The sequence below is a fragment of the Artemia franciscana genome, chromosome 3, assembly GCF_032884065.1.
Source record: "Artemia franciscana chromosome 3, ASM3288406v1, whole genome shotgun sequence".
Classification (NCBI taxonomy): Eukaryota; Metazoa; Arthropoda; class Branchiopoda; order Anostraca; family Artemiidae; genus Artemia; species Artemia franciscana.
This window is the reverse complement of record NC_088865.1, coordinates 44,862,233-44,887,901: the sequence shown is the minus strand read 5'-3', so window position 1 is coordinate 44,887,901 and position 25,669 is coordinate 44,862,233. Positions and strand designations below refer to the sequence as shown.

At 35.0% G+C, this 25,669-nt stretch overlaps 1 protein-coding gene across 1 annotated transcript in view; it reads right to left on the bottom strand.

Moving 5' to 3' along the window:
- The window catches only part of LOC136025311 (pachytene checkpoint protein 2 homolog), a 55,895-nt gene that overhangs the window by 27,778 nt on the left and 2,448 nt on the right, over positions 1-25,669 (bottom strand). Inside the window, exons 2-3 of the mRNA XM_065701215.1 lie at positions 22,087-22,264; positions 12,327-12,524 (exon numbers count right to left, since the gene is read on the bottom strand). Of these exons, the coding sequence (XP_065557287.1) occupies positions 12,327-12,524; positions 22,087-22,264 (376 nt within the window). The remainder of the gene's footprint in view (positions 1-12,326; positions 12,525-22,086; positions 22,265-25,669) is intronic.

Here is a 25,669-nt window from a genome sequence, read left to right as displayed (position 1 = left end):
TATCCAAGTCTATTCTACAGGTATGACTCAATACGAGCAAAGCCGCACACAAAACTCAAAATCAAATCAATTCCAGCCCGCATTGCTAAAAAAAGAAAGCAATTAAGCAACTAAGCCCCAACACAGCAAAGGTAGTGAGGACTCACTGCTTTTAAGGGTCCTCAAAGCCAGTACTCGTTTCTTCCTCTAATGACTTAAGATGACGAAGAAGGCTTAACGGCGATTTCCTCAGGGCGCAGGTGCATTTTACGTAATGGAGAATATTTTCTCAAAAATACTAGTGTTAATTACATAATAGGGAGGGTCTACTTTGGTTGTTACGTAATAGGATTTCTTTGTTACATCGTGTTTTTTTATGATTGTTTAAAAACCTTCAGGGGCCCCGTCAAATCAGGACTCCTTTGATTTTTACGTCATAGTTTCTTTGAGTGTTTAAAAACCTACGAGACCTCGCCAAATAAGGATTTCTTTGATTGCTTTTTCTTAAGAACCTTACGAGATCCCGCCAAATCATGTTTTCTTTGGTTGTTACATCATGTTTCTTTGAGTGATTAAGAAACCTACGAGACCATGTCCAATCGTGTTTTCTATGGTTGTTTTTTCTTAAATTAAATAAAAAACAAGTTTTTTTAGCTGAAATTAAGGAGCGACATTAAAACTTAAAACGAACAGAAATTACTTCATATATGAAAGGGGCTGCTTCCTCATCAACGCCCCGCTCTTTACGCTAAAGTTTGACTCTTTCTCTCAACTCTGCTTTTTAAACAGTAAAAATCTTTAGCAGAGCGGGGCATTGATGAGGAAGCAGCCCCTTTCATATACGAAGTAATTTCTGTTCGTTTTAAGTTTTAATGTCGCTTCTTACTTTCAGCTAAAAAAGCTTTTTTTTTATAATTTCTGAACGTTTTTGAATCAATGCATGTTTCGATTTTGGCTCTCCGCAGAGGAATAATTAACACGAAATTTGCAAGTTTATTTTTTGGCTAAATGGCTTTCTAATAGTTTTGATCGAATGATTTTGAGACAAAAGGGAACGGTGGAGGAAGCCTAGTTGCCTTGCGATATTTGGTTACTTAAAAAGGCAACTAGAACTTTTAATTTTTTACGAATATTTTATTAGTATAAGATAAACGTAACTTATAAATTAGCTTACGTGACGAACTTTTGTAATCTCATGTTTTAATTACATATATGAGGGGCTCACCCCCTCGTCAGTACCTCACTCTTTAAACTAGAGATTAAATTTTGTCCCAATTCATTAAGAATGACCCCTGAATCAAAAAGCCGTAGAATAAATAGTTGAAATCACTAACAATACTTTAGCGTAAAGAGCGAGGTATTAGGAGGAGGTGAGTCCCTCATATGCATAATAATTTCTGTTCGTTTTAAGTTTTAATGCTGCTCCTTACTTCCAGTTAAATAAACTTTTCACATTTATTTTTTCATTGTTTTTTTTAAATAATGCTAGAAAATCCTGCGCTCCCGTCATGGATATTTTCTTCGCCCATGACATATTCCTCGATGGAAAGTTCCCCTAACATATCCCCCTCTTTTCTACCCCTCCCCCCAACAAAAAAATCTGCCTGAAAACGTCTGTAAACTTCCCAATACTAATTACTATATGTAAGCACTGGTCAAAGTTTGTAACTTGTAGCCCCTCCTACGGGGACTGTGGGGGAGTAAGTCGTCCCCAAAGACATAGTTATCAGGTTTTTCGACTACGCTGAATAAAATGGCTATCTCAGAATTTTGACCCGTTGACTTTGGTAAAATAATTAGCGTGGGAGGGGGCCTAGGTGCCCTCCAATTTTTTTGGTCACTTAAAAAGGGCACTAGAACTTTTCATTTCCGTTAGTATGAGCCCTCTCGCTTGATTCTAGGACCACTGGGTCTATGCGATCACCCCTGGGAAAAAACAAACAAACAAACAAACAAACAAACAAATAAACACGCATCCGTGGTCTGTCTTTTGGCAAAAAATACAAAATTCCACATTTTTGTAGATAGGAGCTTTAAACTTTTACAAAAGGGTTCTCTGATACGCTGAATCAGATGGTGTGATTTTTGTTAAGATTCTATGACTTTTAGGGGGTGTTTCCCCCTATTTTCTAAAATAAAGCAAATTTTCACAGGCTCATAACTTTTGATGGGTAAGACTAAACTTGATGAAACATATATATTTAAAATCAGCATTAAAATGCAATTCTTTGATGTAACTATTGGTATCAAAATTCCGATTTTAAGAGTTTCGTTTACTATTGAGCCGGGTCGCTCCTTACTAAAGTTCGTTACCACGAGCTGTTTGATAGCCCGCAAGGGCCAAGGCTTGTTTACTTCAGGATTTCTTTGGTTATTAGGTAACAGGGAATGAGAGTCCACTAGTTAAACGAGAAATTTTTTAAGATATTTTTCTTCAAGACGTTTCAAGACATTCCAGGATGCTTTTAAGACAATTTTCTTCATTGCGTTTTTCATGACATTTCAATGCGTTTTTTAAGACATCTGTCTTCAAGACATTTTTCTTCAAGATTTCTTTGTTTTTTAAGTATACAAAACTTGTTTACTTAAATTAAGGATGGCGCAATCTCGCGTGACATGCTAGACTTCACGGAACCCATGGGAAATCCTGGTTGTACCTGGGGATAGAGCGAACGTGTGTGTTACGTACATATATCTTAATTTTCCGTAATAGAAGATTGTTTACCAATGTTACGGATTACGCATTCTCACCTGACTCTTTAGAGGTCAGGGACCACCGGTAAAGTGAAGAATCCCTAGTTATAACTCGGGATAGCACACATGTGAGGTATTACGTACGTACACCTGTATGTTGCGCAATAGGAGATTGTTCACCTATAGCCCGTGATAATCCACATACATGGAGAATTACTGGATTACTGGAAAAACTCTTCACATTTGTGGCACACCTGCTTCTAATAATCTTACTAATTTTCTAACGTGACCTAGACAGGTTAACTTACATAGAAAATGTTAAATACTATTGGCGTTAGAAATTTCATTACGTTTTTGATTACGTATCGAAGTTTTACACTGGAACAAGAAACCTAAAGAATGAAGACTTTTATACATACAAATTATATTAATAAAAACGAATTTACAAGCATTAGTTAAACCACAAAAAATTAAAACACACCAAACGAAAAAAACGTGATTAAGCTTATAAAGGATAAAATATAAGCAAAAAGTACTATGAAATAAAGAAAGGTGGGAACCTTGGCAGCCAATTGCAGAGGGGAGGCTTGTTATTAGAGATAAATTTAAGCCATATTAATATGTATTTCTGAGAGGTCTCAATGAAAATGCCAAGTTTCTATTGCTCTATTAGACGCACCTGCGAGAAAAAAGAGACACATTTTTTATTTGCATTTGGCTATTTCTGAGAGGTTTTAATAAAAAGACCACGTTTCTTTGAGCCCAAGACTATACATATTTCACGCCACCATTACAATTTGAAGCTAGCCCATACTAGCAAGTAATTCCAGAGGGCGAGGGGTTTTATAGAGGTAAACTTTTATTTGGGCTTTGGTTTACGTTTTACAAAGCTCCTATGAGCAAAATAAAAGAATTTGAACTTTTTGCTAGAAGAAAGATCACGGATGTATTTGTGCTGTAAGACAGTCTCTTTGGCCAAAACAAATGTCTATATTAGCCGTTTATTTTGTAGGACTACCCGCACCTTTAGAAACGAATACGCTACCGTATGGTATTATTGCCTCTAAAACTCGAGGCTCAATACACGTACAGATTTTTGATAATTCTAAATAAATTGACTATCTCAGAAATTTTATACTACGGCATTTTGGACTTCTTTTGGTTATAATTGTTGTTTTGCAACACAAAATGGTTGAAAACGCCGCTTTGCTGTGGGACAGTCTTTTATGTCTAACATAAATGCCAATGTTAACCGTTATTTTGTGGGACTACCTCCACCTTTAGAAGCAAATAAGCTACCGTACGGCATTACCGCCTCTAAAACTAGAAGCTCAATATGCGTAGTTTTTCGATAATTCTAAATCAATTGACTACGTCAAAACTTTCACGCAATAGCTTTTGGGTGTTTTTTTTTTAGCTAGAATTGTTGTTTGCACCACAGAATGGCTGAAAAAGCTTAACTGTGGGACAGTATTTTATGGCTAAAATGAATGTCTGTTTTAAGTTATTTGCCAGGACTACCTCCACCCTTAGGAATGAATGCGCTACCGTAAGGCTTTACTGCCGCTGAAACTTGAGGCTTAATATGCGTACATATTTCCGATGATTCTAAGTCAATTGATTATTTCAGAATTTTACATAGTACACCACAAAATGGTTGAAACACCGTTTTGCTGTGGAACAGTCTTTTATGGTTAAAATGAGTGTCTGTGTTAGCCATTCATTTTTTGGGAAATTTTCAATCAAGACCAATGTATGTTGATTTTTATGTGAAACTTGTTGCATCTTATTTTTTTTCATATTACTTGATAATATATAATAGTCGTTTTTTATGAATTTTTTCTTCGTGAAACATGTTGCGTATTGATTTTCCTCGGCGAAAGATGTTCTAAGTTATTTTTTTCTCTAAGTGAAACTAATTGCATGTTGTTTTTTCGGTTCACGAAATATGTCTGTTAATTATTTCTGCGTGGAACATGTTGCACGTTAATTTTTTCATCGTGAAACATGTTGTACTTTTAGTTTCTGTCCGTGAAACTTGTTGTACAAGGATTTACTCTTTCAAGAAACTCAGTCATTCTATGGTGCAAAACAATAATTTTAGCCAAAAGAAGGCAAAATGCAATTGTATGAAATTTCTGAGATGTTTAATTGATTTATAAATATTGACAAACTATCTGAGCATAGGGCTTCACAGACAGTACTTCTGTACGGTAGCGCATTCGTTCTTATAGGTGCAGGTAGTCCTACAAAATTGTCCTACAAAACGACTAACATAGACATTTATTTTGGCCAAAAATACTGTCCCACAGCAAAGCGGCACTTTTAGCCATTTTGTGATGAAAAACAAACATACTAGCCTAAAAAAGTCCAAAAAGCTATTGCGTGAAAATTCTAGGATAGTTGATTTATTTAAAATTATAAAAAACTATACGCATATTGAGCTTCAGAGACAGTAATGCCGTACTGTAGTGCATTCGCTTCTAAAGATAAAGGTAGTCCTATAAAGTAAACAGTTAACATAAGCGTTTACTTTAGCCAAAAGGACTGTCCCATAGCAAAGCGGCGTTTTTAGCCATCTTGTTGTGCAAAACAAAAATTCTGGCCAAAAAAGGCCAAAAAGCTATTGTGTGGAAGTTCTGAGATAGATAACTGATTTAGATTTGTCGAAAAACTATGCATACTGAGAATCGAGTTTCAGCGGCAGCAATTCCGTACGGTAGTGCATTCATTTCTAATGATGTAGGTAGTCCTACAAAATAACGGTTAACAAAGACGTTTATTTTAGCCATTAAAGATTGTCACTAAGCAAAGCGACGTTTTAACCATTTTGTGGCGCAAAACAATTCGAGCCAAAATAAGAACAAAACGCTATTGGGTGAAAATTCTGAGATTGTCCACTGAATTAGAATTATCAAAAAGCTATGTGCATATTGAGCCTCGAGTTTCAGAAGCAGTAACGCCGTATGGTAGCGTATTTGTTTCTAAGAGTGCGGGTAGTTCTACAAAATAACAATTAACATAGACATTTATTTTAGTCAAAAGAACTATCCCCTAGCAAAGTGGTGTTTTAAGCCATTTTGTAGTGCGCAGCAACAGTTCTAGCCGAGAAGACCAAAAACATATTGTGTGAAAATTCTGAGATAGTAAATTGATTTAGAATTATCAAAAAACTATACGCATAGTGAGCCTCGATTTTCAGAACCAGTAATGCAAAACAAAAGCAAAAACAAGTTCAAAATGCTACTGTGTGAAAATTCTGAGATGGTCAATTGATTTAGAATCATCGAAAATCACACACATATTGTGCCTAAAGTTTCAGAGGCAGGTATGGCGCATGGTAGCACATTCATTCTAAAGGTGCAGGTAGTCCAACAATATAAACGGCTAACACATACATTTGTTTGAGCCAAAAAGACTGTCCGATAGCACACACGCATCCGCGATCTTTCATCTAGCAAAAACGGAAAATTCTTTGTTTTTACTTATAGAAGCTTTGTAAAACCAGAGCTAGAGACTAAATAAAACTTTACCCCTATTAACACCCCCCCGTAATTACTTGCTAAGGTGGGCTAACCACATATTGTCACAGTGGCGTGAAATGTGCATAGTCTTGGCTCAAAGAAACTTGGCATTTTCATTAAAACCTCACAGAAATAATCGAATGAGAAAAAATATGTCTTATTTCTCGCAAATGCGTCTAATAGAGCAATAGAAACGTGGCATTTTCATTAAGACCTCTCAGAAATACATCTTAATATGGCCAAAATTTTTCTCTAATAACAAGCCTCCCCGCTGGACCTTTCTTTAATTCATGGTTCTTTTTGCTTATATTCTATCTTTTACAAGCTTTTTCACGTTTTGGTTTTTCGTTTGTTGTGTGTTAGTCGTTTTTTCTGTGATTTAAAAATGCCTGTAAATTCTTTATTATTAATAAAATAAGTATGTATAAAATCCTTAATTCTTTAGGTTTCTTGTTCCAGGATAAAACTTCGATACGTAATTAAAAACGTAATGAAATTTCTGATACCAATTCTATATAACATCTGCTATGTAACTTGACCAGTCTAGGTCACGTTAGAAAATTAACAAGATTGCGAGAAGCAGGTGTGCTTCAAATGTAACCAATTTCCCAGTAATCGATTTTCTCCCTGTATGTGGATTATCATGGGCGATAGGTAAACAATATCCTAATATGTAACATACAGGTGTACGTAACCAACACCCTACATGTGTGCTACACCAGTTACAGTCGAGGATTTCCCATTTGACCGATGGACCCTGACCTCTAACGATTCATTTGAGAATGCGCCATCCTTAACATTGGTAAACAATATCATATTACTTAACATAAAGGTGTACGTACGTAACACCCACGTGCTCGCTATGCTCAGTGGCAGCCGCGGAATCTTCACGCCCCCCTGAAGTCTAGCATGTCATGCGAGATTGCGTCATCGTTAACATAAGTAAACAATCTCTTTCTACGTAACAAGCAAAGAAATCTTGAAGAAAAACGTCTTGAAGAAAAATGTCTTAAAAAACGTCTTGGAATGTCTTGAAGAAAAATATCTTAAAAAAAGTCTTGATATGTCCTGAGACGTCTTGAAAAACGTCATGATGAAAAAATTCTCAACAAAACTTCCCCGCTTGACCGTGGACTCTAACATTCCCTATTACACAACAACCAAAGAAATCCTGAAGTAAACAAGCCCTGGCCCTCATGGTTTCATAAGAAAAAAAAACAACCATAAACAATCCCTGGCTCTCACGGCTTCTTAAGAAACAAAACCATAGAAAACATGATTTGGCGGGGACTTGAAGGTTTCTCAAACACTAAAAGAAACTATGACGTGACAACCAAAAAAACATATTATTTGGCGGAGTGTCGTAGGTTTTTTACGAAAAAAAAAACAATAAAAGAAATTCCGATTTGGCGGTGTTTCGTAGGTTTTTTTAAACACTCGAAGAAACTATGATATAACAATCAAGGAAATTCTGATTCGACATGGCACCTGAAGGTTTTTAAAAAATAAAAAAACTATGATGCGACCAAAACCTTTGACGTAACAACCAAAGTAAACCCTCCCTGTTACGTAATTAACACCTTCATTCTTTTAGAAAACTTTCCCTATTGTGTAATATACAGCTGCACCTTGCCCTGAGAGAATCTCTGTTAAACCTTCTTTGACATCTTAAGTCATTAAAAGAAGTGTAGGGTAGACAACCCAGAACAAATCTACATACCTCAGCACACACAAATCAAGATATAAATAGACACAAATATAAAAGAATGCGAAATACCTTTAACTAAGCAACTCAACCCAAGAAAAACAACACCAACAGCTTAAAAAACCTAATAATTCCAGATGTATAAAAACTAAAAACTTACTTTTACAACCTCAACAACGGGGTATCTTAACACATACACAAATTCTACAGAGCAGGCACAACAAAGTTTCATTACCCCCCCCCCTCCCCTAATAGTAAGTACTCCATTCTGTAGACCCAGTATATACATCTGAACATTAAACAAGTTAGATACCGAAATTCAACAAAGGCAACACAGAGTAGACTATATAGGTGAATCCACGCAAATCAGTACATGACAACTCAAAACTTATGAAAGCATTTAAACAAAATTATTCAGTTCTCATAAATTTTAACGTCACAAATATTTACTTCAAACTTCAAACTTTTCAGCTGCGTGTTTTCTACCTCCACCCCGATGAGATTAGAATTCGCTAAATCAAGCAACATTTAGCCTCCATGATTAACATGTAAGGTGGGATATGAGGAATATTTAATTGTAGTTTTAAATATTTAATTAAATATTAAAATTAAATATTCATTAATTAAATTTATTAATAAATATTTATTAATAATTTTGTATTTTAATATTTTTAATAATTAAAATAATTAAATAATTTAAAATTTTAAATAATTTAAAATTGAATTTAAAAAATTAAAATAATTTAAAAATTTTAATATTTATTAATAATTTATTAATAATATTTATTAATAAAATTAAATATTAATTAAATATTTAAATTAAATATTTAATTGTAGTTTTAAAGAAACCATGAGTCTTGAAGATTCAAATTTCAGCGAGGAGGGTACGGGTTAGTATTGTGATAACAGGGTAAAGGAACATGACGAGACAAAAAAGGAAAAAATCCAGCATGAAAAATGAACGTACCCTTATAGCCGATTTTCAAAACTACAATAATTTTGACGAAGCAGATTCAGACAACCTTAATATGAATTAAGAAATTACAAATCAAAGAGTCAGGAAAAAGAGCCTACATAATTATAATGCATAGTTTTAAAACTTGTTAGTGTAACGAACCTAGAAATGCCAAAATAGATATATAAAATGTCAAAAATAATTAAAAATAAAATCAATCGGCCACTTATTATTCTGTTACGTATTAAAGTGTCTAAATGCAACTCGGAACAAAAATTCCTTCCCAAAAGTTTTCAAAACATTATCTCTAAACCAACACATGTTTGTGGAGGATATCAAAATACTCCGCTTTGTTTGAAAATTAATAATCATTTGTATTTAGTAACAGGGCATTTGTTGTTACGGTTAGGGCATTTGAAGTATTTTCACTAATTTTCCTGTAATGTTCAATCACACACAAAAAACTGTTTCTGAAAGTATAGCAAAGCAGAGTAAAAAATCAAAACTTGAAACGGACTTAAATTTAAAATATTTTGAAAAATATAGCCAATTTACAAAATGAAGATAATTTTGACAAAGTAGATTCTGACAGCCTTCAGTACATTCAGATGACGAGAAACAAAGGAAAAAATCTAGCGTAAAAAATGAAAATTCCTTTATAGCCGATTTTCAAAATACTGATAATTTTGACGAAGTAGATTCACCCAACCTTAATACGACTTAAAGAAATTACAAATCAAAGAGTCAGGGAAAAAAACCTTGAAAAAGAAAGTAAGGATTGGCGGCTTAGAAACTAATGAACAATCAAAATAAGACTTCGAAAAGACGTCGTATCTAAATTTGATGAAGATTTAGGCCTACCAAGAACTTACTTTTTAAGTGAAGTATTAGGAAATCAAGATATTCTTGATCAACATGGAAAGATTTGAAGGACTTTATTTTTGGAGGATGAAAAAATACACAACAGAAGCAATTCCATTTTTGATCACGATAATGAAGAATATAAGACTGTTATAGGACCCTAATGGATTAGGGACTTCAGGTTTAGGGGAGGGTAACAATGAAATACATCCTACACCAAGTACTAGTGAAGTTTCAGGTCCAAAAAAAAATTCCTTTTCAAGACAAAAATTATGAATTAGAAAATATAGGTATTATCGCTCTTGATCTGGCTCCCCAGACATTTGAAGCTGTCTACCAATTCTATTTCCGCTCTATTAAGCTTTATTTTTGGTGGGGATGGGTTATTGAACCTTGACACGCGCATGGCTTTCGTTTTATCCTCGTTGATTTTTATTCCGAAGGTTCCTGTAACTACTTCCAGGTTATCTGCTTCGGTTTGGAGTTCAGCGACGGATCCAGTTAGCATGTCATGTCGTTTGCGCATTTCAGCTTGTCGATTACGATCCCTCCTATCACTGCCCCATTGGTTGCTTCAACATGCGACATTACACAATGGAGGAAGAGATTAAACAAGTGAGGTGAGAGTATGCATCCTTGCAAAAGACCAACAGAAGTTTAGAATTCTTCTGTCGTTCCCTCAACTCTTTGTAGTTGGCTCCCAGTTCCTCCCGGTGATGATAGTGTGGTAAATGAGTTTCTTAAATGTGGTGGCTCAGAAGTTAGAAACAAATTACTGAAGATTATGATTATTATTTTTGAAAAAGGGGAAGTACCTAACAATTTTAGGAAAAGTTTAATTAAACCACTGTATAAGAAAGGTGATAAGAGTGAGTGTCGTAATTGTTAAGGCAACAGTCTGGTCTCTGTAGGTAGTAAGTTACTTATTAATATGATACTTTTTAGACTGAGAGATGCTGTATTAAGAGAAGAACAGTGCGGTTTTTAGAAAAGGTAGAGAATGTGTCGACCAAATTTTCACTCTCAGGTTAATAATTGAGAAGTGCCTGAGTTGTCAAGCACCTTTGGTTCTCAGTTTTATAGATTATAAGCAAGCGTTCGATTCTGCTGATAAGGCACCTCTATCAAAGGTCCTGTCCTTGTATGGTATACGATAAAAATACCTTAAAGCGATTAAAACTATGTACAAGAATAACACTGCTGCTGTTAAGATAGGAAATGAGGTTAGCACCTGTTTTTGCATTAAATCAGGAGTTAAGCAGGGTTGTGTTCTATCCCTCCTTATATGGATTATTTTGGTGGACGTCGTCTTAAGGAGCACAGGAAAGGCAATGGGAGACCACGGAATCACATGAGGAGGAAAAACAATCCTGGACATAGATTATGCTGATATTTAAGCATCCTAGAAGAAAGTGTGATAAAAATGAATGAACTTTTAGAGGTTATGCGAGTTCAGGGTGCTAGAATAGGTTTGAAAATTAATGTTAAGAAGACTAAGTCACAAAGACTAGGAACAGGTGAGGATGAAAAGGTGACGTTGGATAACCAAAAGATTGATCACGTGGGCAGCTTCATTTACCATGGTAGTATTATTAGTAAAGACGATAGGAGCAGCGAAGATGCTAAAAGTAGAATAGCCAAGGCTCAGGGTGTTTTTTCGAAGTTAAAAAAAAGTTTGGAAGAATAGGAAGATAAGTCTTCAAACCAAGAGTAGAATATTGGAAGATACAGCAATGGCAGTGGTCAAATACGGCTCTGAAGCATGGGCGCTCCAAAGAGCGGATGAAGATTTACTAGATGTTTTCCAGAGAAATTGCCTACGAATTGTTTTGCGTAACTGGCTGACTAACCGTATTTCAAATAGTAGGCTGTAAAAAAAAAAACAAAAAACGGTGCAATCCCGCTTTCTAGGGCTATAATGAAAGAAAGGTTGAGATGGCTAAAGCACGTTCTAAGGACGAAGGATGACTGATTGCCGAGGATTGTCCTTTTCGGCCAACCGTCTAGTACTCAACGGAAAGCAGGTCATCCTCTTCTGGGGAGAGAGGATGTCATAAAGAAAGATTTAAAGGAAATGACAACTTCCTGGGAGGGTTTAAAGAGGAAGGCCTTGAAAAAGATAGGGATGGAGGAGGAGCGTGTGTAGCTGTGTAGGCCTCAGGCGGCTTTGTTCTGCGGTGAGTTGTTAGTAGTAGTACTAGTAGTCGAAAACAATTTTAGATAAATAAATATATGAAGCATAATAACAAATCCAATGTCACTTACTAGCACTCCACCCTCCCTTCCTCCAACCTGCCATACCAACGTCACCTTATTCTCCTGCTCAACCTTAGCTCCATAGATTGACAGAAAACAATGCTATACGACATCGAAATAGAAACATGGAAATTGGGAACGAAAGACACGTCAGTATTACAAAACTCTACCTCCTCCCCCTCCCCCACCCAAAAAAAGGATCCGCAATTGAATTTCATGGGAGAAGATCCATTGCTTTCCGTTTGCTTGTATGTTTGAAAAGTTCTTCTCATAGTTCTCCTTCAGAAATCTAAATTTAAAAAAAAACACACATAAAAGCTCTTTTAGTCCTCATCAGTTCTCATAGACTTACTTTTTCTTTGATGCCTTCATCATAAATTAATGAGTCCCATAAATAAATCCATTCTCTAGATGGCACCGTCCATACAGTAGCTGCTACTGAATCCTCTTCCTCATCATCAAGACATTCCTCAGCAGGTTCATCATTGCTCAGTTTAAATACATGAACTTTAATATCAGAAATACAAGAAGTATTGAAGGGAAATTCAACCTACAAATACAAAAGAAATTATAATAATAATGATATAGCAATTATGAAATGACGAAAGGCTTTCAAGGTTTTAGCAAAGCACTAATTCTGGCATAAATCAGAAAGATTCCTTCCAAGGGGCAATATCAAATAATTTTAAGTCCGTGTAGTGTTTTGTCTATGTAGGCCTACTGGTAGCCATAGATCAGGTGACAATGCCGTTTTTATGGTAACATTGTTATTTACCACCAATAGAGTAGGAATAGGTCATAAGGAAAGATTTAAAGAAATTTAGAACTTCATAGAAGAAGGTAAACACTGAAACTTTGAATAGATAAGAGTATAGGAGGAGCAGGCGCAGCTGTGTTGGGATCAGGCACAGGGTTGTCACTTATAGCACGAAAGTGGTATTTTAGCACTATTACATTCAATTTTTTGACTTTAGCACCAAAAATCACTGTGCAGCACGCAAACTTGGGCTATTATAGCACTTTAGGAACTGACCCTTGTGGCAACCCTGCTCAGGCGAGTGGGGCTATATAGACTTTTAGTAGTAGTAGTAAGACCATTGCACCATAAATTATATGTATCAAGTGCCTCTAGCACCAAAAATCACTGTGCAGCACGCAAACTTGGGCAATTGAAGCACTTTAGGAACTGACCCTTGTGGTAACCCTGCTCAGACGAGTGGGGCTGTATAGACTTTTAGTAGTAGTAGTAAGACCATTGCACCACAAATTATATGTATCAAGTGCCTCTAGCACCAAAAATCACTGTGCAGCACGCAAACTTGTGCAATTGTAGCACTTTAGGAACTGACCTTTGTGGCAACCCTGCTCAGACGAGTGGGGCTGCATAGACTTTTAGTAGTAGTAGTAAGAGCATAGCACCACAAATTATGGGTATCAAGTGCCTCTCCATGACAAGCATTTGAGTCTTTTTCAGGAGACTCTCTTTCAATATGCGACTTTTAACTTATTGGGTGGCATGTAAAGTTTTCTATAGCAGTTTTTTTTTTATAACTAGCAATACAAAACAAACTATTTGTAATCAAAATTGGTTAACATTCAATTCGTTAAATCGCTCTAAGTTTATCTAGCACTCAGTAGGCTAAGCTTGTATTTCAACTTCCATCAAATTTACGTACAGTGCGCACAAGGTTGAAAAAAAAACTTTAAAGCAATCACAACGAACAAAGCCCCAAGGAGGTAACATTTAGCTGCACGGACACACCTGCAGGGAGGCTCCCAGACCAGAATAGCTGAGCTATCACAACTGATACAATTGTTTTTCCAATTTCCATAATTCAGCTTTTTAGGCAATTTTACAATTTTAACCCCTTTCCGGACTTTAGCCCTAATCCTGCATAGTTTCCCGTCTTAGCTGTCCTCTTCGTCTAACCAGTTCACAGGTGTAGTTAAATTGAGTACTGTGGTCGCTGTACTTTTGGAAAGACAGAAAAAGCAGAGTGTGCCTATCTTCTAATATGGGCGGGTGACAAGGGACCTTATACTTTAAGACCCTCACACCGACAGATCAAGAAAAGAAGAAAACTGAGTCCTACCTCACAAAGTTCAGAGAATATGCATCACTAAAGTCAAATAGCCTCTTTGCTTGTGGTTTGTGTCCCAATAAAGAGAAAAATTAGGAAATAATTATCATAAATTTCATAACAGAATTGAACAGACTAGTAAAACCATAGACGTATACCAGCACTGAGAAATGCTGAGAGCCCTTATGTGATTGGCAAAAGAGACCAACGGCTCAGAGAATGTCTGCTAGTGGAAGAACACTCTTACCCTCCAAACCGCCGAACAGAAATGTGGTTTCTATTAACTACCTAGGCTAAGTTACAAACATTTGAAGGAAAGGAGGTGCTACCTAAAAAAAATAAGTTAATCACGTTCACAAAATCAAACACTGCCAGCCACCAAAGCAAGATGACAGATACAAACCTGGAAGAAAACCCAGGAAAGTTTACTCCTGTAAATTAGCGTTCTACACTACCTAAGTCTGCCAAGCTAAAGAAAAACCTTATACTAAATACAAACGGAACTGAACCATTTTCCTCGATTGAGCAAAAGTTGCCACTGTCAATGGAGCTGACTCTGAACAGGAGGCCGAGGTGTTTTAGCACATGACGGACGACTTAAACAACAGAGATGAGGCGTTTATTACACTGAGGATAAAAAACCAAATTCTAGTGCAATTCAAACTGGGTACCGGGATTCAAGCAGATATCCTGACGAAGAGCGTTGATACCTCAAAACAAATCTCAGACATCAAATCAAGTGCACAGAAGCTAACAGGCTACCGTGGATCAAAATCCGAGTCGGAGGAACATGGCATGTAATGTTTTTACACATGTCAAGTGTGAAAACCACGCCCATATAACATTGAAGCTATAATTATATGTAATAAAACAGTCTCAATCCCCATCCTAGGGTTCAGATCAAGCATTGATATGAATCTAGAAAAATTGAGCTAGTCACGAACGCGAACAAACCTAAAGAATGAATATAAAGGAAGTTCAAGTACCCCTTAAGGGATAAGCTAAAACAAGAGTTCGGCCTAATAGAATGAGAAAGCACAGTTAAAATGTCACCAAACTCAACGAATTGGTAGATTCAATGATAGAGCTGAAAACAGACAGATATGCTCATTTTACCCCGCATCTACACTGGAAGATATGACGACAAAACTACAGGGAACTAATCACTCCAGCGCTGTTCATGGTATATATCCTTTGAAATGCATGCTATTGGATTAATCTCAAATAAACAAAAAACTTTTTCGCAAGCTGGCCAATGGTATCTGTAGCGCAGGTACCGATCTCCTGATTAAATACCTTCGGCCGGGAGTACAACACGCGGTTGGGGGCAAATCGTCCAACGCTTCCTGTTTTTCCTCCAAATTTCTTTAGGTTCTCATTTATAGCTGGGTTGATTATGCCTAAGCTTACAGTGTCATACCATTCATCTTCATTCCAAACCAAATAATCAGCAACACAAGGACTTGAACCCCTGATCACAGGACTAATCTCAGCATAATTCCAAATAAGAATTGAAAGGCATTCAAGAGCCTTGAAGGGTTTGTAGCAAACGTTAGCGACCTTAAGCGTTACATAGGCTACTATGGACATATCAGCGCAAGATTACAGCACAACCTTGATCATAATCTCATTAATATAAAATTATCTCTAATTAAGATTTTGCCCAATTAAGCTCGCAAAAATGGCAAAACAAGTGGAACGGGATATTTGATATTTTAGAAGGTATGGGCCCTAACGCACCTACCATATCCAAGGACTGCCCTCTTACAAATAATAAAAAATGCCAAATGCGTTCCTACTATTTTTCCTGTTTATTTCCTGAATATAACATAAGTAAACTGATTCATAAAATTGCAAAAGTAAAAAATTTTAATTCTGATATCAAGTCCTGTTTTTTTTTTATTTTTGTTTTTTTTATGCACTTTTTTTAAAAAAAGTGCAAATGGACCCTCGGTTAACTGAGTCATGTAAAACTCAGCCCCCGAGCAGCTTGAAATCCCTGTTTAACTGAGCCCCGTGCAACTCAAACCCCGATTAACTGTAGCCTTCTTTAAGTGTCCAACAAATCTAAAAAAATCTATAAAAAAAAAATCTACCGTGAATGCTTACCGGTCGGACCCACTTTATTTTATAACAGTATAGAACAGACCTTAGAGTACAATTTTATCTAAAAAAGAAATATCTGAACAATATGTTTTGTGATAATACCATTAGCATAAAATGGTCATTTTTGGAAAAAAATACACGTTATTAATAAGCAGAGTTCTTAATATTTTGAAAGTATCTAGACTCAAGATCCCAACATGGGGCGTACACCCCACCAGAGGGGTGTTTCAATATCTTGGAGGATCATGTGTACGACGTGCAGCCTTCGGCTGACTATACTTTAGTAGGGCCTTAATTTTTTTTTGGGTGGGGGAGGATCAAGTGAACGACTTCATACTCAAGTATATCTAAAGAGCAAAAAATATACATGATAGTATTGTAATGACGTTATGCATTGTATAAAAGGTGTTGTATTCAGACAATATTTTTTCATTAGTATAAAACATGCCTATAGAACAACCCAAAAAAAGATACCAATTTGACGATCTTTTAAGCTACCTTCAGATAAACACAAAAATATACACCTTCAAAAAATATACATGATAGTATTGTAATGACGTTAAGCATTGTATAAAAGGTGTTGTATTCAGACAATATTTTTTCATTAGTATAAAACATGCCTATAGAACAACCCAAAAAAAGATACCAATTTGATGATCTTTTAAGCTACCTTCAGATAAACACACGTGAAATTTTGAATGACAAAATTTGAATATCACGAGGGGGGCATCGCGATTTTAGAAATGCCTAGGAGGGGTAGGGCCCAAAATTGGTTGAGAACCAGTGATCTAGACATTCAAACTAGTTCTTTAATTCTTCATATAGGTGTTTAAAACAATCAAAAGTTTCATTTAAATTAATTTGTAATTACATAAAATAAGACAGAACCAATTTTATTACTTATTTTCCTTATCACAACTAAGTCAAAATCGTCAAAATTATGAAGAGCTGTAAAGCCAAAAACAGAAAATAACCACACAATTGTTATGGCTTATTATATCCAAGACTGAGAAAAAATATACCAGTTTCTTCTTAGAATCTGTAACACTGGGTGTCATTTCCTGTTTCGTCTTGTACGGAATTACACGAACAAAATACTCTTGTTTAATTTTAAAAGTAAAACTGAAAGCGCTTAGGGAACCAAGTATAAAATCCGGTCTCACTTACCCCTTAACAAATTCATACCAAAGTACTAACTGAAAAGCTCATACAGTCGACTCCCACTAACTCGAAATTCATGGGACCATGATTTTTCTTCGAGTTACGTATAGTTTGACGCATGCAAAGTTCGAGTATAGAGGTCATTTTAGATAGATTCCAACTCAAAAGATATTTATTTATAGAGGTAAGTCCAATGAAAATTCGAATTGCAGAGGTACAAAATCGCTAAATTGACTCCCTCAACCACTACAAAGTTAAGAATAATTTTATTAGTGTACTATAGGCTTGACATATTAAGACTTGAGTTTAACATGTCGGGACTTGACTTTAAAATATCAGTAATAAATTTAGTTTGCTAGGAAATAGACACCTGAACATTAACCAAATCTAATACAAAAATATGTTGAGCAAAACTAATACACATGTAAGTTTACACGTTGCAACCTGTATACCAGGGTTTCGATTAACAGAAATCTGTTGAAAAAGCTTCAAGATATAGAGGTAAAGTTAGACTTAAGGAGGTAAAGACAGAATTAAATGACGATTTATCTACTGAATTTCGAGTAATAGATGTAGTTTTCGGGTTACTTTGACATATATACTTGAAATATAATAGTGAAATCATTTCGAATTATGCAAGGTGTTTTTCTTTGACTTAGACAGGTTTTTTCAAGGGGATTGAAAATAATTCGAGACTACTGGAGATTGGAAACTGCAAACTGATCAATTTTGAGCTTCTAATCAGTGCTAGTTCAAAATTATTCTTAAGCCTTGGGTAGGGTTGAGCCAAACAAGACTTGATTTAGATGGGGATTGAACTACATAAGGGTTGAGTAAAACGGGTGTTCAGTTAAACAAGAGTTCAGTTGAATATGGGTAGAGTTGTGTGGGAGTTCAACTGAACAATGGTTCAGTTAAATGGGATCGAGCTGCACGAGATCCAGCTAAACGGAAGTTTCACGAAGGTTCAATTTCACGGCGATTCAGTAAACGGGGGTTTAGTTAAACAAGAGTTCTGATGGATATGGGAAGATTAATGCAGGAGTTCAGTTGGCACGACGATTCAGTTAAACGGGGGTTCAGTTATAAGCAACCGTCTAGAATTGACGAATCCATTTTGGTATAAGTTACAGCTTTGACTTGTCACAAAATCACATGTTTCACAGGGATCATAAAGCTCAAGAAGCGATAACTTCAAAGGTTTACTTAATCATTTGTAATTTTTGCTTCATAGATTATTCCCAATTAATTAAAAACGGGATATCTAGAACAAGATGAGAAATACCGCTTATTAAAATAAGAACGTTTTATATAAAACAGGTAAACAGATAAGTACCAAGGAAACCGAAATGAAAACTTTTCTTAATCCATGGCTGCATCTTAGGTCTATTAAATAAAAAAAAAAACAATTTTTTTTCAACTGAAAGTAAGAAGCGACATTAAAACTTAAAACGAACAGAAATTACTTCGTATATGAAAGGGGCTGCTTCCTCATCAGCGCCCCGCTCTTTACCCTAAAGTTTGACTCTTTCTCTCAATTCTTCTTTTTAAATGTCAATTCTTAAGTTTTAATGTCGCTCCTTACTTTCACTTAAAAAAACTTGTTTTTTTTATTTAATTTCTGAACGTTTTTGAATCAATGCATGTTTTGATTTTGGCTCTCCGCAGAGGAATAATTAAAACGAAATTTGCATATTTATTCTTTTTTTGGCCAAATGGCTTTCTCATAATTTTGATCGAATGATTTTGAGAAAAAAAGAGCAGAAGAGGAAACCTAGTTGCCCTCCAATTTTTTGGTTAATTAAAAAGGCAAATAGAACTTTTAATTTTTTACGAATCTTTTTATTAGTAAAAGATATACGTAACTTGTAAATTATCTTACGTAAAAATTTTTTTATTCTCACGTTTTTATTACACATATGAGAGGGTTCGCCCCCTCGTCAGTACCTCTCTCTTTACACTAAATCTCAAATTTTGTCCCAATTCATTAAGAATGACCCCTGAATCACAAAAGCTGTAGAATAAATAGTTGATATTACTAAAAACACTTTAGAGTAAAGAGCGAGGTATTAGGAGGAGGTGAGCCCCTCATATGGGTAATAATTTCTGTTCGTTTTAAGTTTTAATGCTGCTCCTTACTTCCAGCTGAAAAAAACTTTTTCATATTTATTTTTTCATTGTTTTTTTTTAAATAATGCTAGTAAATCCTGCGCTCCCTTCATGGAAATTTTCTTCCCCCATGACAAATTCCTCGATGGAAAGTTCCCCCAGTATATCCCCCTCTTCTCAACCCCTCCCCCCCAACCAAAAAATCCTCCTGAAAAAGCCTGTACACTTCCAAATAACCATTACTATATCAAAGCACTGGTCAAAGTTTGTAACTTGTAGCCCCTCCCATGGGGACTGTGGAGGAGTAAGTTGTCTCCAAAGCCATATTTATAAGGTTTTTCAAATACGTTGAATAAAATGGCTATAGGTGTCCTAGGGAGGGGGCCTAGGTGTCCTCCAACTTTTTGTGTCACTTAAAAAGGGCACTAGAACTTTTAATTTCCGTTAGACTGAGCCCTCTCGCAACATTCTAGGACAACTGGGACGATACAATCACCCCTGGAAAAAAAAACAAATAAACACGCATCCATGATCTGCCTTCTGGCAAAAAATACAAAGTTCCACATTTTTGTAGATAGGAGCTTGAAACTTCTACAGTAGGGTTCTCTGATACGCTGAATCTGATGGTGCAATTTTTGTTAAGATTCTATGACTTCTAGGGGGTGTTTCCCCCTATTTTCTAAAATAACGCAAATTTCCTCAGGCTCGTAACTTTTGATAAGTAAGACTAAACTTTGATGAAACTTACATATTTAAAATCAGCATTAAAATGCGATTCTTTTGATGTAGCTACTGGTATCAAAATTCCATTTTTTAGAGTTTTGGTTTCTATTGAGCTGGGTCGCTCCTTACTACAATTTGTTACCAAGAACTGTTTGATTCATACCTGAAAACCGGGGTTTTTCACGATTTTTTTTCTTGTTAGGTTCAAGTCCGGCTCGAAGCTTCATCACATAAAGAAAGAAAACGATAAAAATGGGGTTTTTAAAGGCTAAATGAAAATACTGAAGAAAACACAGAAAGTGAATATTTCGAGAAAACAACTGACTCTCTTCTTCAGTGCTAACAAAATCATGTTGCCACACTGAACTGTGAAAAAAAAAAAAAACAGAAAACAAACCGGTAATTTGACAATCCTTATCCTGATAAAGAAAAAAAATGAATTTAATATTTGTGGTTGATATAATAAAAATTAATTTTCAAAAAATTGTATTTTAAGAGTTAGAAGAAAATAAGGATTATATTAATATGTGAAATAAAGTCAAAACATAAAAGGGACAAGATTAACAAGTTATGATAACTCATCTTGCTAAAATGCTGTTCTCGTATGCAATTTAATTAACTAATAACTTGAATTGTTTCATTCTGAACAACATTAATAATCAACGTATTAATGTGTAGGTTACATTTTTAGCTATTCAATTACACATACATTTCTTTTCAATTTCCCTTTGATGACAAGATGATATGGCTATAATCTTACATTAATTTTTGTCATTCAATCACTATTTTATATACCTAGTTTATTGCTAATTCATAACAATTTGTCATTTGCTACAGCAATCAGGGAAGTTACACATTCTAGAGCTTCACGATGATATATCTATTTTTTTCTGCTCTTTTTTTTACCCATTCCTAATTTTCAAACTTGGCTCCCGCTGTGTGTTAGAACAGCATACATGTATTAAACATCGTTGAAAATTACGTTGAAAATTTGAGTTCCTGGGTTTTCCAAAAAAAAAACTTGAGGCATATATGGTTGAGTAATTTTTCCACTCAATTAGGCCTAATTTAGAGGATCATATTTTTTAAAGTCCTTGGTATTCTAGAATCAAGTTTAAATAAAGTGAGGATCAAGTTTAAATAAAGTGAATACTTAAAAAATTAAACCTATAGTGGCATTTTTTGCTGTGTAGAAAAAAACAACTGTTCTAGTGCAGAAAGGACAATGTTTAAACTGACAGAAGAATCCAAGATAGTCCTTTATTTTAGAAATATCAAGATCTAGTCTTGTTTGAAATCACATATGACAAATTGTTGCAAGGTAATAATTATGCATATACTATGAATGCAAAAGCTTCTGTCAAGATGCTGCAACTTCTATCAATGACTCAATAATTATTTATGTGTTCATGCACATTAATACTACTCAATTATTGATCAATTTTTAGTCCATTATATTTCAGCTAATATTTTCAACGATTTCAACATACTCAATTCTTAAAATATACATAAAGGTCATTAATCTTATATATAAACAAGCCTGTGTATGATAGCCCAATTAAGACTTATTTAAAGACATCAATTATAGTTTATTACATGTAAGTTCCTTTTGTTTTTTCTTTGTATATTGGTTGTGTATTTTCTCATCTTGTTCTATTTGTTGCCATTGTGTTTAATTTGTTTCATCTAGTTTTTGTTTCACTTTTTAAATCTGTCAACACAGGCTTCCAGAAATGAATCCAAGGTATTTGGACATGTGTATAATTTTTAACGTGTGCAAAATTTTACCTGGTATTATTATTTTTTTTTGTCTAATTTTTAAGCCTATGATTATTTTGTTAGAATTGATTTAAGCAGAACTATTGATTGAAAATATTTGAGAGAAAAACCATTTTTCATAATAGATTTACAAAGACCTTCATCAATGCTTACCTCTGATCCTAGCTTCAAAGACTTTAAAGGAGCAACAAAACATTGAATGTAATCAAGCTCAAAATCTAAACTTCCTAAAATCTTTGGGTCCAGGTAAAATTCTGCTCTGGTTATACTTTCAAGGGAACTGATACTGCTTTTCAAATGTTGAATAATCTGCTGTTTCCTTTCTTCAAAGCTGAAAAAAAGCATAATTAAATGACAGAAGACAATAATACACTCAATCGACTCTTCTTTGTCTTCTTCTTTGAATAGATGTCTTTGAGTACTAGCCCATTTAAGCCTTTTTATTTTGCACAAAATTAGGGTGGAGATTAGGAACCAAGAACAGTTTTGGAGCTTATCCCTTATGGCTTGCCATTTTGTACTACATAAAATCATATCAGATACACATTATATGTTATATACATATATATATATATATATATATATATATATATATATATATATATATATATATATATATATATATATATATATATATATATATATATATATATATATATATATATATATATTTGAAGAAATCTGTCAAATTTGAAGAAATTTGACAGATTAGCAGCACCTCCTTCACGCACAAATCGTTTTTCCAACTCATTCATCCCTTTCTTTGTATCAAAGTATAACAATTGTTGATTTTAAACTATTTGTCGTTTGATTTAATCCTTTTTTCTTTTTTGTAAGCACAAGCGCCATTTAGTTTTATGACTACAAAAGATTGTGCAAATAAAACCTATTCTATTCTATATATATATATATATATATATATATATATGTATATGTATATATATATATATATATATATATATATATATATATATATATATATATATATATATATATATATATATATATATATATATATATATATATATATATATATATATATATATATATGGCAGGCAGGCAAAGCCACCAGTCTCCCAGAACATGGTCTCCCATATGCATGTATTTGTTTTTCTAAGAAGATATACTTGAAATCCTTCTGAAGATGATATTTTTTATTGATAATGCAAGTGTTTCACTGCAGTTGATTCAGAGTTGAACTGGTAAACACTGTTGGAAATCACCTACAGTAACAAGAATTTTCCCTCCAAATGGCAAATTTGGATTTGCAACAGATTGGAATATCTGATCCATACTATGTAAGCCATACTTGGGTAACATTGGTGTTATTTATAGTAGGAGAACTATAGTACGAAGCGCAAAAAATAAAGGGGCACAGGCACTCTGCCCCCAATTGCTACCACTTGACAAATCTTTCTTCAGTTTGTATTTATCTACTTATTTCCATTAGCATCTTGATTTTTTTTTTCACTTTCCACTATGCATTGGGTCCACATTACATTGAATATGCATTACATAGGAAACATAATTTTTTTTTTCCTTTTTTATATATCATTGGTGGATATCTCTCTGAGATGTTGTGCAAGAGATATTTGAAAGTATCTTGTGTTCTCTGTCCTTGTCATTAAATTTTTATATTGAATGGCTACAGAGAATGGCTCAAGGTATAACTGGCTACAGAAAATGGCTCAACTCAGTATGCTGGTTCTGATTTTTCAAGAACAAAGACACAAACAGCATGACCAAACTCATCTATGAGCAAACGATTCAAGAGTACAAATGATTCCTCCCTGAAAAGCAAATTACAATTAGGGCACAGAATAAACCATGGGTTACTCTGACAATAAAAGCAGCAATGGCAGAGGAAGACAAGCTTTATGAGACAAACGTCACACTCTGACAGATATAAATGGAAGAGAGACATAGTAGTCAGATTACTATAGTAATCTAGGCGTCTGTATGGACACTAAATTTTTGCTAAGTTGTCACCCAGTAACCCAAGGAAGTTCTACATAACTATATCGAAACTAATAGGACAGCAGAAATCTAAATCCACCCCAAGGGACAAACAAGGAGAGAATATTAGTGCATATTAGGGACAAACAAGGAGAGAATATTAGTGCAGGAACAATTAATACACACTTTTCAAATATCTGCTGCCAACAGCCTCCCTTTAAGACTTTGTCACAGAATGGTCCAATTAAACTCAAAAACCTAAACATTAGGAAAGCCTTGTACCCTGGTAAAGCTCCTATAAGGCTGATACACGCATGCTCCCCCTTACTGGCTACATTTTCCCAGATAAGTTAAAAAAGAGATTTATCATGCCATTTTCATAGAAAACGTCACCAACCACACCATCCAATCTCAGGCCAATTGCAAAGATACTGATCATTTCAAAAGCTTTTTAGATTTTATTTTACAGTGGCTACAAGCAGAAGTAGAACACATAACCAATCCTATGCAGTTTGGTTTTTGTCAAGGACACAACACAACACATTATCTGGTCAAATTTCATCTTGATCTACTAGAATACCTTAAAAATGAGACAATCATTTCTGGTTTTGTGAAAGCTTTCAATCTGCTTGATCATGAGATTGTAATTAACAAAGCCTGTACCCTAGAAGTCTTGCAGTTTCTCTTATGCATCATTGCAAGTGTTCTTTCTGGTTGTCAACAGTGCATGCAACTCAAAAATGGGGAAACATCTAACTTCCAAGACATTAGATGTGGAGCAGCCCAAGGAAGCAAGTTAGGTCTCATCTTATTTGTGACAGTCATCAACCAACTGATAAGGCAACACAAACAGAAGTATGAATTTGCAGATGATCTTTCACTAAACCAGCTGCACTTCCTATCACAAACACCCAGTTAACTCATACCCCTGGTTGGAGAGCTTCAACATCAAGCTTAACAAGTGAAGCTCCAGCTAAGCATTGAGCAAAGCTGTGTAATATGTGTTAACTTCCTGAAGAAGAAGAGCATAGATGGATTTGCACCTCTTCAAATAAAGAAATCAGTAAAAATTCTTGGCATCAGATTAAGTGATGATCTCTCATTTGGAGATCACAACAGCCATATCATAGCAAAAGCAGCTGGTGTTCTAAAATTCTTCATAAATCTCAGAAGGTTTGGAGCGACAGAGAAACTCCTTTTTTAGTGCTATAGGACTTATGTCATGCCTGTAATAATGTACAGCAGAGAAACTCCTTTTTTAGTGCTATAGGACTTATGTCATGCCTGTAATAATGTACAGCTGTCCTGTCTGGCACCTATTGCTTACAGAGAAACACAGAAACCAACTGGGAACAATTCAGAAGAGAGCCTACAAAATAATTCTTGGGACAAATTACAAAAACTTTCAATAAAGCTTGAGTGAACTCAAGCTCCTAGCCCTGGATGAATGGAGGCATGAAATGCTGATGAAGTTTACAGCTGACATCCTGAAGTCCTCCACACACAGAGACATCCTGCCTCCATTTACTTCAGAGACCAATGCACACAAAATAAGGTTGGCAACTCTGAAAGAGGAAAAAACTGTTAGAACACCTGCCTACACACTCAATGACAAGATTTTTAAACTCCTTTGTGCCCTACTATGTCAGGTGTTACAACAACAGTGTGCTGAAGTCAAGGTGATGGCTCATCATTTGTGTTTTTTGGTGTTGTCTTTTTGTGCTTTTGTTTGATGATACCCAAGATATTGCAGTGTCATAAAGGGAATGAATAGAGATTA